The sequence below is a fragment of the Epinephelus lanceolatus genome, chromosome 1 (assembly GCF_041903045.1).
Source record: "Epinephelus lanceolatus isolate andai-2023 chromosome 1, ASM4190304v1, whole genome shotgun sequence".
NCBI lineage: Eukaryota > Metazoa > Chordata > Actinopteri > Perciformes > Serranidae > Epinephelus > Epinephelus lanceolatus.
Window position 1 is genome coordinate 18,003,586 of NC_135734.1, and position 12,810 is coordinate 18,016,395.

Consider the following 12,810-nt stretch of genomic DNA (forward strand, 5'->3'; position numbering starts at 1 on the left):
GTTAAAATAACAAAATCAGACAAATGCAGCATCAGTGCTATTTTCATTTAAAACCGTTGCCTTCATGTTGTATCTCATATACAGTTTAAGTAAAGTAGACCAAGATTACATTCAGTTGCCAGCTACTGTCATTGGATGGAATACACAGTCCATCTAGGTCAACGACTCTGAAGATAATAAAGCTGAATCAGCATCTTTCAAAAACAGTGTAAAGGAAACTGATTATTATAACCTTTATAAAGGTAGAATTCATTGCAGGACTGCTGTGTAAGACACTTAAACCAGGTATACCTACAGTAATTAACTAACAACTGCATGCACAGTATATCATTATCATTCTGTGTCAACGCTTGAGAAGTTTGGTTTTTCTTTGTCATAGCTGTCAGTTCCAGGAAACGTTGATGAATTCAGGTCTGACGTCTGATACAGAGGATTGATCTCTGGTGTTTGATGGTGATAAATACAGGTATAGATATTTAAAACACAAGAAATTAGAAATAAAATACATGTAAAAATGGTCAACACTACACAATATATTACGTAAACCATCTGTGTGTGTAGAATCCTGCAGCTTTAGTTCACGTCTGCAATGTTTTATTGTTACTACCTTTAATATGTTAAGTATAAATATAGTCAAATTAAATTATCTGTTAACATGTTAAAGTTTTAGAGAGACATATTAATATTAGGGTTTAAATGTTAAGTGTTTACTTTTACTTATATTTTAGCTTATATACCCGTGACTATTAATTTTTGACTTTCTCTACTTATCTGTATTTATTTCTGTCCTTGTTGCTGCAACAACCGAATTTCCCTTCTGGGGATCAATAAAGGCTTATCTTATCACTTAACAGATTAAAATGTAATAAATACACCCAACAGTAATAAACTGTACATGAGGGCACAACGGTTTCCTCCACAGGTATTCTGTAATTTTAACTTCTGTCACCATTTCAACTGAACACAGTCTGTACATCTCAGATAAACAAAGGAATAAAAGACGAAGGGGCACAATATGAGGCAGATGTTGAACTGACGCATAATCCAATGTAACTACATTTCACTGTAGGCAATGTTGATTTAAATATATGTAGTTATATATTACAAAACACACTTGTAAATTTGTCACATAGGCAAATGTGATAACAGACAGTTTCCATGTGAATAATGGGACTTAATATTGAAAATTTCTCATCCATCACCATAACTACAAATACTGCATGGTGAAAACATATCAGATATATCAGTGTTCAGTCATCAGCTCTGTAAAATGCCAGAGTTTTAACTTTAAATCCATAACATTTAAATGATGAAAGATGTGTTACACACACCAGCATATTACATCACTTAGGAAACAACAAAAACTTCTGATTTCAAATACATGAATGTAAGGCAACAATGTCACGTCCTATGAATACAATAACACCAGGCTATTTGTGGTGAAATCCAGCAGACAACATGTACTGTAATATTCATATATACATATTCTTTTTTCCACATATGCATAAGTGAAAGGTGTATATAGTGTAAATAGTATTGAGTGTATAGTTGTGTCTAAATTTAGTACTTAATATTTTCTATTTTTCTATTACTGATATATATCTTTTTGAATTTTATCTATATTCTATAAGTATTCTATTGCCATTCAACTTGCTTGCTGTAACGTGAATTTCCTCAGTGTGGGATCAATAAAGTTTCATCTTATCTTATCTTATCTTAAATGTCAACTCAGCCTTTACAAGATCAACTGACAAATATTTTAAAGGTCACATTGGTCACACGTTACCTAATTCATTGATCAAACTCACAAACTGATCAATATATAACATTATAAATAAGTCAGACATAATGCATTAAACTTTTCCCATGTAAATATATTTGTTGACTCAAATTCAGCTTTCTAAGCACAAGCTATATTTAAATATGGATATTATTTTTTTTCCCAAAACCCACTTATACAGTTCTAACAGGAAGTAACAAAAGAAACTATCAGCAAAGGTATTTGTGTGCAGGCACCTGCATGAGTTCAATTCCTCCATGTCTGAGCTCTCCGTTTCTACTTACTCCTCTTGTCGCTCTTGGTTTCCTTTTCACAACTTCACATCCCATTATGCCTTGAACTTCCAGTACAGCAACAGAGCGGTGACAGGTGAGCCAAAGTGATGATGAACTGGTGAACAAGCTAACAGGTAGTGATGTTGATTCACTGGTACAAAGGCGCTGCTATTTTCAGATTGTAAAGATGTCTCTTCTGACTGCATTTAAATGTCAAGCTATGCAGTGCTACTGTACAGGGTACTCTCTTTCTCACTGGCTTCCCCTGGTCACCCACTACACACACACACACACACACACACACACACACACACATTCATACATAGTAGGATGTAAGTTTCAGGTTGGAGACCCCAGTGTGACTAAGATAGGGAAGCCCATGCAGGTGTGACTGTGAGTGACTCAAACCTGAAACAGAGATATGGAAAGGTGAGGTGGGCTAACTGAGCGTTTTGACTAGGTCTTCCCTCTATCACACTGCATCAACAGAATCCCCCTCTAACTGAAACCTGAACCAGGTTTCCATCATGGTTTCACTTGAAATAAATGTCAAAGTAATTAATGAAACACAAATAACAAAGTCAGGCACCTGCATTTTGAGGAGATCGTATGGAAGGGTAAAGAACACAATAAAACAATAATACTGTCTCTGCTCTGTCTGTTATTTTATCCTCCCTCTCTGTTTGTCTCTCTCTCTCTGTCTCTCTCCTCCCACCCATGGAACAGATATAAAGCGCCCACTTACCATTACTAAATTGGTGCATTTACTTTCCATCACTGAACAGGAAATAGGACGGGCCCTGGGTTGCGCCATAGCTGCTCTCGTTCTCTCGTAGTTTATCTGAAGGGGGTTTCACTTCCCCGCTAGACGAGCTTTCACAAGAAGTGACAGCTGACATGATGCTTAAAGGTTGCCATAGACCTCCTGACACTCAAGCTTGTGTTTGGTATGCATTTTTGAATTTTGAATATTTTCAATACTCACAAGTGTGTGATAAAGTATTTAACTGTTTATTTAAACAAAATTACAAACAATGCAACATTTGCTCAGTGTCTTGTAACTCTATGGGTTAGGGGTCATTGTTGAAGTCTGAAACTGTTCATAACTGTTCATTTCAATGCCTGAACATGGTCGTGCAAAAACAAAATTGCAAACAATGCAACATTTTGAACTCTACAAGAATTTTCTTTGCTCCATACTCCAAGCTAGAGATGTCTGTAGCAACAGTCTGTCATACCTAATGCTATGGTAATACAATAAAGTCCCAACGTCTTCAAACAAGTACTTCCTAACAGTGTCTTTTCTTGTTATTATTGCAAAAAATGGTCAAATTTCTTTGCAATATCAAACTACAAACATTATTAAGCATAAATAAAACAGTTTCAACCATAACAGTTGATCAGGTTTAATACTGTGTCCATTTTTGTGTCAGGATTGACTTTAAACAGATTAGGCAGAGATACCCGCCATCTTATTTTTACATTGATAAGTGTATTGTGCTTTTCACTATGACTAGATGGCATAAAAAGGTGTCCACTCACGAGGACCGCTGGTATAAGTTAAGCAGAATGACATATGATGTACAGCAAGCCCAAAATGTAATGTCTTCATATGAGGGTGCAGGGTCACAGGAGGAAAGGGTAGAAGCTATATGTCCTTTGTTGAAAATGGAAAATGCTTTGTTATCTTTGTTCCTATTGATTGTGCTAAGATTTTACTTAATAGTTCAATACAGCTTTACATATCCATAAGATAGGTTCAAAACATGTCCACTTACCTGAGCCTAGTTACGTAATTCATTCATTTGGAAGTAAACCCAAAGGTAAGCACACAAAAACTGTCAAAATATCTTCCACTGGACTGTAACACACAGGACTGTGCACACAGCTACAGCAGATTAAAGTTGAACCAAGTAGTAGCTCTAAAAACATCTTAAAGGGATACTCCAGAATTTAGTATTCCACTTTCACAAAGTTTCAAAATCAGTCAAATTTGAAGCAGCAGAGCCTGAGCTATCCTGACTATTAGATACAAGTATAGGCCAAGGTGCCAAAACACTGGATCCTGCCTTTCCCATAATGCAACTCAGTAACATCTCTTTAAGACCATGGTTGCCTGCCCATGTCAAATTTCACATCTCCTTTGTAACACAGGCTCTCTGCTAAAGAAAAGTTGTGGTCAAGTCCAAGCCAAAAGGATTTCATTCAAAAATACCCCCCGATGACATCATCAGGGTCATTTAAGGGCCATTTATTGCTCCTCTCCTCACAGCAGATGTTTTCCATTAGCTTTTCTACCCACCTGTCGTCACATGAGTGAGTGGGCCGTGACCAGTACTGCAACACACTGTCAGGTTGCAGAGCACAGCAGAGCAGAGCAGCAGGTTTTTGAGTCATGATTCAGTGATTGATTGATTAATCAGTGACAGAGCTATACATCCTGCTTTTGCTGCCATCTAGCTGTAAAAATGTTCACCTTGCTGCAGTGACGTGACACTGCATGTTAACACAGTGCCACATTGGGTGTGGTTAGCCGAATGACACAGATACATTTTTTTGAAGTTAGCAAGCCATTGTCATACTGTGAAAATAATTTGACCTCATTGCTACAATATGAAAGTTTCATTTCAGTGATGCCCATCAGCGTGATATAATCAGCATTACTAGACTCTTAACACATTTTTAAAATAAGTTCTGTAGGCCATAAACTTTGAGCACTCTAAGTGACAAGGAGTCACACATGACTAAAGGTTCACAGTGAAATCCGGTTATGCTAAAATAGAATGAAATGCCAACGAGGACCACTTGCGGAAGCGTCGTGTGGACTGAACAAAAGACAAAAAAGAGTGAGGTGAGAAACCACTTAAAGCTCCTCAGGTGTAGACCATTTCTTGATGTCCTACACCACTCCGCCTTTTGTCTTCTGAGCCAGGAAACCAAACCTTACACAACAGCAGGCAGACAGGGACATCACAGCAGATCTAATGTCTTCCTGCAGACACAATATGAGATCAGAGCACGTTGTTTAGGACATATTTACCTTTTATATTATTTACTGGTGTAATATTGCTTGCCTATGATTACTTTTTCTGGTATCTGGTAGAAAGGTGACTTGTCAGATTCAAATTGGACACGGTGACCTTAAAGGGATAGTGCACCCAAAAATGAAAATTCAGCCATTATCTACTCACCCATATGCCGACGGAGGCCCTGGTGAAGTTGTAGAGTCCTCACATCCCTTGCGGAGATTGGCGGGGGGAGTGGCAAGAACACCTAATGGTAGACGGCGCCCCAGACTAACGTCCAAGAACACAAAATTGAATCCACAGAGTACCTCCATACTGCTCATCCATAGTGATCCAAGTGTGCTGCAGCCCCGACATAAAAAGTTGTTTCGAAAAACTTCATATGAACATTGTTTTCGGCCTCACTGTAGCCTGTAGCTCTGACTGCTTCTGCGTGCTCACGTGTGCGCACTTGCACGAGACCAGTGAAAGCACGAGCTTTGCTCACCCGTGTTTACATCAAGTGACACGTGCACCGCAGGGGGAGACAACGTAACCACAGTAGCTAAAAGATAATTTGCACTACGGGCTTTTAGTAAAGGACAGCCCAATATGTCTGAAGACTTTGAAATTGAGGAGGAACAGCATTTCTTTGTTGAGCCGTATTTGTTTGAGCCCGAGTATACGGACGGAACTCAGGCTACTGGACGAAGCAGCCGCCACAGCTCATGAGCCTCAGCCAGCCGCATAATACCGGTGTTGAGCACTGGAAACCTGGTGGTGTAGTTGTTTCAAATGCAAAGCAATGCCAATGGATGAGGAAAGTCTTTGCTGCTCAGACTGGGAATTGGCGATGCCTGCACTTGAGAATCTGGACATCAATACTGACGAGACTGCTGCTCTTCAGAGACCGTGCATCAGATCACCGATCACCCTGAACGCGCACACACGTGAACGCGGAGCACAGAGAAGCAGTCAGAGCTACAGGCTACAGTGAGGCTAAAAACAGAGTTCATATGATGTTTTTCGAAACAACTTTTTATGTCGGGGCTTCAGGACACTTTGATCACTATGGATGAGCAGTATGGAGGTACTCTGTGGATTCAATTTTGTGTTCTTGGATGTTAGTCTGGGGCGCTGTCTACCATTAGGTATGCTAGCCGCTCCACCCGCTGATCTCCGCAAGGGATGTGAGGACTCTACAACTTCACCAGGGCCTCCGTCGGCATATGGGTGAGTAGATAATGGCTGAATTTTCATTTTTGGGTGCACTATCCCTTTAAGTGGAATGACTCCTATGAGACCCGTTTGCTAATGTGACTTCCATATACTTGTCTCTAACTCTCCTCAGACCCATTACATTTGTGACTAAATTTCACCAGGAAAATCAGTAATTTTTGGCACTCCAAAAGCTATTGTTGATCTTTTCACCGCTTCTTTAAACACAGGAGGGAGGTCAAAGGTCAAAGTCAGCTACAAAGCGGCAGCCCTGCTGCTCCAAGACACTTCAGCAGGGTGGATTCTTGCCTACATCGAGTATAAATTCTTGAAATTGATTTTACTCATGCGGAAACAGTGTCGATTTGTGTTTGTATAATGTGGGGTGCAACGCAGACTGTTCTTACACTTCCTATCTCCGTCCTTCTCAGCCTACATACCATGCACTGCTGCGTTTGTGTGTCAGTATGGTGGATAAAGTCGTGCTGTTCAATGCTTCAAACCAGAGGCAGAGGTGTAAAGTGCAGATCAGGGGGCTCAACATCAAACATCTTGCAGACCACGACCGTGCTTGCAGGAGGTCTCTGCAACGCTCGGCTGCAATGATGCCATTTGACACAGCAGAGAAGAAGGTTACAGGTGGGGCGTGGTTTGCTATCTCACTGAATTATCTCCCAACAGGCTCTAACAAACACCACAAAGACGCGTTTCGCAAACATTGTCATCTGCAACACAAAAATGGACCAAAAGTGGATTCGTGTGCTGGTGATTCTGCTGATTTGTCGACGTAAGTTTAACCTGAATTTTTAAATTTTCTATTCACTTCCGTAAGGTAGCTTTAAAGCATCCTCTGATCTGTTTTGTAGCCTTTTTACTTTTGGGTACCTGAAAACAGAGAGGTGAATGATATTACTGCTCTCATTTTATTCCATCTTGTAGAAATGACTTCAGGAGCCGGTGAAGACGTAACTGTAAAGGAAGGGCAGCAGATTGATATCAATTGTAAGCCTGAAGCAATGGGCACCATGGTCATCTGGTTTCGAGTTCTCGACACATCTAGTGTGGAATTCATCGCATCTTTCAGCAGCACTGGCGTCCTAAAGTCATCCTCCACGTCCTTCTCTTCCACCTTCAGTGTCTCACAGAGCAAGCAATATACCCTCACACTGAAGGCGTTTAACAAAGCTAAAGACAGTGGCGTTTACAACTGTGGGTCTCTCTACAGAGGTAATGAGCTGAAGTTTGGCAAAGCAACCCGACTGGTTGGAGGTGAGTTTTCTTTCATACATTTGATCAAATGATGATAAGGTAGATGCTTTTTTAGTATCACTTCACATCTTTTATCTCCCCTCAGAGATAGTCAAAGTCCCAGTAGCACCACCACAGGCCACCACCACCCAACAAAATCTATGCACAACCGCCACGCCGTGTGTTTGTAGCAACACTAACAAGCCAGGTAAATGTTCACAGTCACATCTGTGTGGAGTCCTTTTTATCTGCATGTGTATGACGCTGGTGGTAAAAGAGCACATGCTTTGCAGGGGAAACCAGTCCTCAACTATTTTGTTCTCTCATCATACTGGGCCCTCTGGCCGGCGGCTGCGGCCTTCTTCTTCTACTCCTCATCGCCACCACCATCTACTGCAACCGTAAGTTCACCTCTTTCATGTACAAAAACGCCTTCACATAGCCAGTTACATCCTGTTTTACTGTAAGTTTACTATACAGTCAATAAATGTCTGTGCTTTGGAGAGCTGAAATTTGTTTTAAATTCTTTCATTTGTTTATTTTTATTTATTTATTTTCTTTCTTCAAAACTAGAATGATTTTGCTGTAGTATGTGTGTAATAATTTGCAAAGTTTTGAATAACACTTTGGATTTTCTGTAGAAATAAGGACTCGGAGATGCCCACACCATTACAAAAGAAAGTAGGTTATTTATTTGTTTTTCTGTTAAGCTAATGTCATCTTTTCATTTTGGGCCGTAGCCAGAATTTTAGGAATACCGAGGTCAATAGTCCTAATCCTCACCACATCACCCCAAACACCAAAATGAACGCGTCGAAAAAAACTTGTTTTTCATATTTATTCATTAAGTTGTTTGTGATATTTTCTGCAAGTTTTAGATTTAATTAAAAGTCCTTTCAAGGAAATCAATCTGAAAATTGAAAAAAAAAACAAAACAATACTCTCAGAGCTTTGTCGTAATTTCTGTGTAATTATAAAAAATTACACAGCTGTAAAATAAAGTTTTAGAGTTTTATTTCTAAATGCTGTTTCAAAGACTTTTCCACACTGCCAGGGATATTGTGTGGAGAAATACTGACTTTTTACATGCCAAACTTAGCCTCAGTGTTCTCAATTGTTGCTACGGCCCTGCGTTTCATTCGTAATTCTATTGTGAGCACAGAACTGAGTCACTGAAATAAACTGTTTATTATTATAAATAGTATGAGTATATTCAGAATTAGAATTTTAAATACCTTGTTTTTCTCCTATAGACCACGGGTGGTGGCTCCTGGAAAACCAAAGATGAACAACAGACACGTTTAATCTAAATATGGTGCAGTTTAACAGACGTTGCTTTCAATGACAAATTCATTACTGTCTCATGTTGCTGTTGCAGAAATAATTTTTCATCTTATTCAGATTAATCACATTTATGGTGAATATTTTGCTGCCACCTTAAGTTTTCATTGTTTGTGATAGACAGTGAGAAGTGTTGAAAAATCATCGTCAGTGGCAGCGTTACCACATTCTGATTGAACTCTTTTGATGATCTTGATATGAAATATGGATTTATCCAGTCCCCTGAATGTTTATAACAGAACCCACTAAAGACCTGAGAATAAAATATTAGAAATAAGCACAATTTATGTTTATGTTGACATTTTTGCAAAAAGTGTATATAATTAATTTTGGTTTTTTGTACAGAGCCAAAGCCAATGTTAAACTGTTTATGTTTTTCCAGCAGTCTCCGTATATTATTTTTTTTACCTTAATGATTGTACTGCCCTTTATTTTTGTTATGTTAACATTTTCAAACAAAAACTTAATTTGTCTTTAGCTTGAAAAAAAATCCCAGTAACAAAAAACAATAAAAGTAATACATTTCTCTCTATCCAGCAAGATAATTAGATTTTTTTTTAATTTTATTTTAATTTCTATATTGTTAAGCTTTGATTATTTTTTTTCCTTAAAAGTAACATTTCTCATTATGCAAATTTCTACGGTTGCAAAGGAATGAGGAACAATTTTTTTTTTTGTAAAATTGAAGGTACATTTTTGTAGAATTCTCCCACTGCTTGAGTTTTTGTAACTTGAAATGTTGTTTAAAAAAAAAAAAAACTAAAATAAAATAGATTACCACTCAAAAAACAATGGATTTTATTTGTCTTTATTCTTGTTTCATATTTTTTTCTTCTTTTTCTTTGGCACATCAAACCCACTCATTTGCATCCCCATCAGTCATTCAGGGTTTTGGTACAGAAACATAAAGTTTGACATGAAGCTCAAGCGAGAGATATTTGTTTCGTTGTAAGCCCCCTCGAGTCAAAAGGAAGTGGGCTGCTACAACTGTACGCAGAGTGAAAAACAACGAAGCTGGGAGTAGAGACAGAAATTTTCAGAGGAGATTCTGTTCCCTGTTGAGTTTAATACGCACACACACGCACACACACACACACACACACACACACACACACACGTACGTCCCTTACACCTTTAAGAAAACAGTGTTTATTCATTTCCTGGATGTATTTTTTAACCTTTTCCCCACATATTACGGCAGTTCATGTTAGTTTTCGTTTCTCATTTTGGCACAAATTGTACAAACCAGACTCATACCGCAACTACACCATTGAAATTTTTAGATTTTTTTTATTTAATTAGTATTCCCACATCTAAAACACCTCTCATATCTTTTGACTCACACCCACACAAACCTTTGACATGGAAAACAAACACTTGGGGACAGTATATTGATTTTTAACTTTACAGCTAAAAGCCCTTTGTAAATTATACAGTGTTGTTTTATATAGAGCAAAAATCTTTTTTTTTTTTTTTTTTATTTTCATTTTTTACAGTATACAAACAAGGGGGGTTGACAAAGCTTGTAACCTCCTCGGTTCACTAAGTGCACTTGTGGACACCAGCATTTTTTTTTTCTCTACAAAGCCAAATACATACAAAAGACCCTTTTCTTGAATTGATATTTCTCTACAGAAAGTAAAAGGCATTTGCAAAAAGCTCTCGGATACAGAATTAAGCGGAACACCTCCTGGAAATCCTCCACACATTTAATCATGTAAACTGTGTTGACCAAAATATAAGCGAACTAAGCTGTACACTAGTGTCTTTAATGGCATCCGACCACATCATGATAGAAAACTTGGCTTTTTTGTGTACATCAAGATTGCACAAACATCCCGATACTATACACCCACTCTGTACAGCTCCCACGCCAACTGACAGCCCCCACTGCTCCCACTAACGTCACAACACCACCAGGCTGAGACAAGCAAGTGTGTTGTGATGTTAGTGTATCGCTGGAAAAACTGTCAGCTAAGATGCACATGCAGGACTCTGACGGGCAACGCCTTCCTTTCCTCGGCACGCTCAACACACCAACCAACAAAACTAATCTCATTTCTTTCCCCACAGTTCCCCTCCTTTCTTTGTCCGTTCATCTCTCATTCTTTTACTCTCCATCTTGCTTTGAAAAGTACTTTCATTTTCTCCAAAGACTGAAACCAAAATCTTCTCGCCCTTAAAAATACACATGATACTGAGCAAAAAAAGGCGCTGCATGCAGAGGTGTGTGTGTGTGTTTGTGCATCTTTGTGTGTGTGTGTGTGTGTGTGTGTGTGTGTGTGTGAGTGTGCGTTGAGCAAGTGTTATGGGCATGTCGAGGTGTGTCTTTCATCCAATATACATTCTCGATGATTTAGAAAAATAGAATCATTATCCAGAGAGCAGCTCCCTCACTGATGCATCTCTGTGGCCAGGAGGACAAAATGCACCATGAACCTGAAACACGTGACACATACAGCAGTCAGTGGAAAGATCTGTGTTAAATCTGAGCATCTTAATCAGGTAAAATTGTGCGAAAGATGCGAACAAACCGTACCAAGTGGTCTATCTCTTGCTTCCCTTCTTTGTAGATTTTGGCACAACATCTGAGCTTGGCTGAGCTGGTAGCTCGTCAGTGGCAGACGGCACCTCTGCGTGGTGTTTCTGAAACACAAGGTTAAAGTTTTAAAAAATGTATAAAGAAAAAGGAATAGCGGCGCCTCTGCATGCAAGAATTGTATAGATTTGATGTGATTGTTAAGGGAAATGAACATCAGCCAAAGCAGAGACAGGAGAGTTCATCACATGCAGCTTTGTTCAGACTCCACCGGTGGAGATTTTTACTTTGGTTCAGTTTTAGAAGATATTTTAGCACAGATTTTGTCCATGATCGTGCATGTCCAACTGAATTTTAGTCTTCATGCAGCAGGCAGTTTGCTTACTTTAGACTTTGACTTTGACTTGCTCTTGCCCTGTAACAAAGTCGACACCTTGGTTAGGCTCAACCACTCCTCGTTTCTCCTTGAGGAGGTGCCCGCTGATTCACTAAGTGCTAGTAAACAACCTGCAGAGGGCGCCATGTAACAATGAAAACTAAACGTTTGTAACATCAGTACTTGTGAACGCCATTAGTCAACAACAAAATGTTACCATGGGATGTCAAGCTTTGCATTTGGTCTCTTGTTAGTCTGTAACGTTAACTGTATGAGTAATGTCATCTGTTAGAGCCACCTTACACCCTGATTTTTTACCTTTGGTTTGTCTGATTTAGATTTGAGCTCATCTGGGAGCAGGGTGCCAGACAGGGTGTCCAGGACAGGAGCAGGCATTGGCTGGGAAAGAAAAATAAATACATACATGATTATTATAAAACATGGTCAGCTCATAATGCATTAATGTGCTGAACTACAGTTGTTGAAGTTAGAAACTGAAACAAGTATAAATCAATATTCGTTTTGCCACTTTTAATTGCTAATTTCGACTCCCTACATTTATTTTCTAAAGCCCAGTGTTGGTAAAGGTTGTATCTAAAAATTTAATGAAGCAGTACGGGACATTCAAAGCATAAATATAGCAGCAAACTCCTATATTTGGCGTCCTGAGCAAAAAATGAAGTCACGCTTTCTATGTGTGTGTATTGTCCGAGCTTCTCTGTTCTTTGCTGTGGTAGACGGTGTGTATCCCACTGGCCAGCTAATCGCTACTGCTCTGCACTGCGCTCATACAGCAGGTACAGCTGATAATGCCGTCCTGACCCATGGTGTCATCCCAGAAGCGTAACCCTCATTCTCCAGTCCCCCTCTCCTGTTAACACAGTTAGCCCTGTTAGCAGGTTAGCTGCTAGCTGCCAGCTCAGCCCCCTCCATGTTGGGAGAAGTGTTTACTCTGAATCATAAATATGCTCTGAATGTCACATACGGCTCCTTTAATCAAAAGAAAATCAGAAGACAGCGTTTGCATG

The 12,810-nt window shown here is 39.2% G+C and overlaps 2 protein-coding genes across 51 annotated transcripts in view; one reads left to right on the plus strand and one right to left on the minus strand.

Annotated features, from left to right (window-relative positions):
• Positions 1-6,739: 6,739 nt before the first annotated feature.
• Positions 6,740-10,984, plus strand: cd8a (CD8a molecule). Its single transcript, XM_033627465.2, has 6 exons — positions 6,740-7,065; positions 7,218-7,547; positions 7,633-7,734; positions 7,820-7,927; positions 8,168-8,207; positions 8,780-10,984. Exons 1-6 carry the CDS (start codon positions 7,017-7,019, stop codon positions 8,829-8,831), a joined length of 681 nt encoding a protein of 226 aa, XP_033483356.1. The 5' UTR covers positions 6,740-7,016; the 3' UTR covers positions 8,832-10,984.
• cast (calpastatin) overlaps positions 9,660-12,810 on the minus strand; it is a 55,851-nt gene continuing 52,700 nt past the window's right edge. For 49 of the 50 annotated variants that reach the window (XM_033627433.2, XM_078166735.1, XM_033627451.2 and 46 more), the window contains 4 exons: positions 12,101-12,181; positions 11,792-11,821; positions 11,407-11,513; positions 9,660-11,306 (listed from right to left, as the gene is read on the minus strand). In XM_033627433.2, coding sequence (XP_033483324.2) covers positions 11,415-11,513; positions 11,792-11,821; positions 12,101-12,181 — 210 coding nt within the window. In that variant the 3' untranslated portion in view covers positions 9,660-11,306; positions 11,407-11,414. The remainder of the gene's footprint in view (positions 11,307-11,406; positions 11,514-11,791; positions 11,822-12,100; positions 12,182-12,810) is intronic. The other variant, XM_078166661.1, reaches the window with a different exon arrangement.

Excerpts from the sequence above, each read along its gene's own strand:
- cd8a (XM_033627465.2), top strand. The coding sequence starts at position 7,017 with ATGGACCAAAAGTGGATTCGTGTGCTGGTGATTCTGCTGATTTGTCGA. Across the intron at positions 7,735-7,819 it reads TAGCAACACTAACAAGCCAG|GGGAAACCAGTCCTCAACTA; the intron begins GTAAATGTTCAC and ends CATGCTTTGCAG. Across the intron at positions 7,928-8,167 it reads CACCACCATCTACTGCAACC|AAATAAGGACTCGGAGATGC; the intron begins GTAAGTTCACCT and ends GATTTTCTGTAG.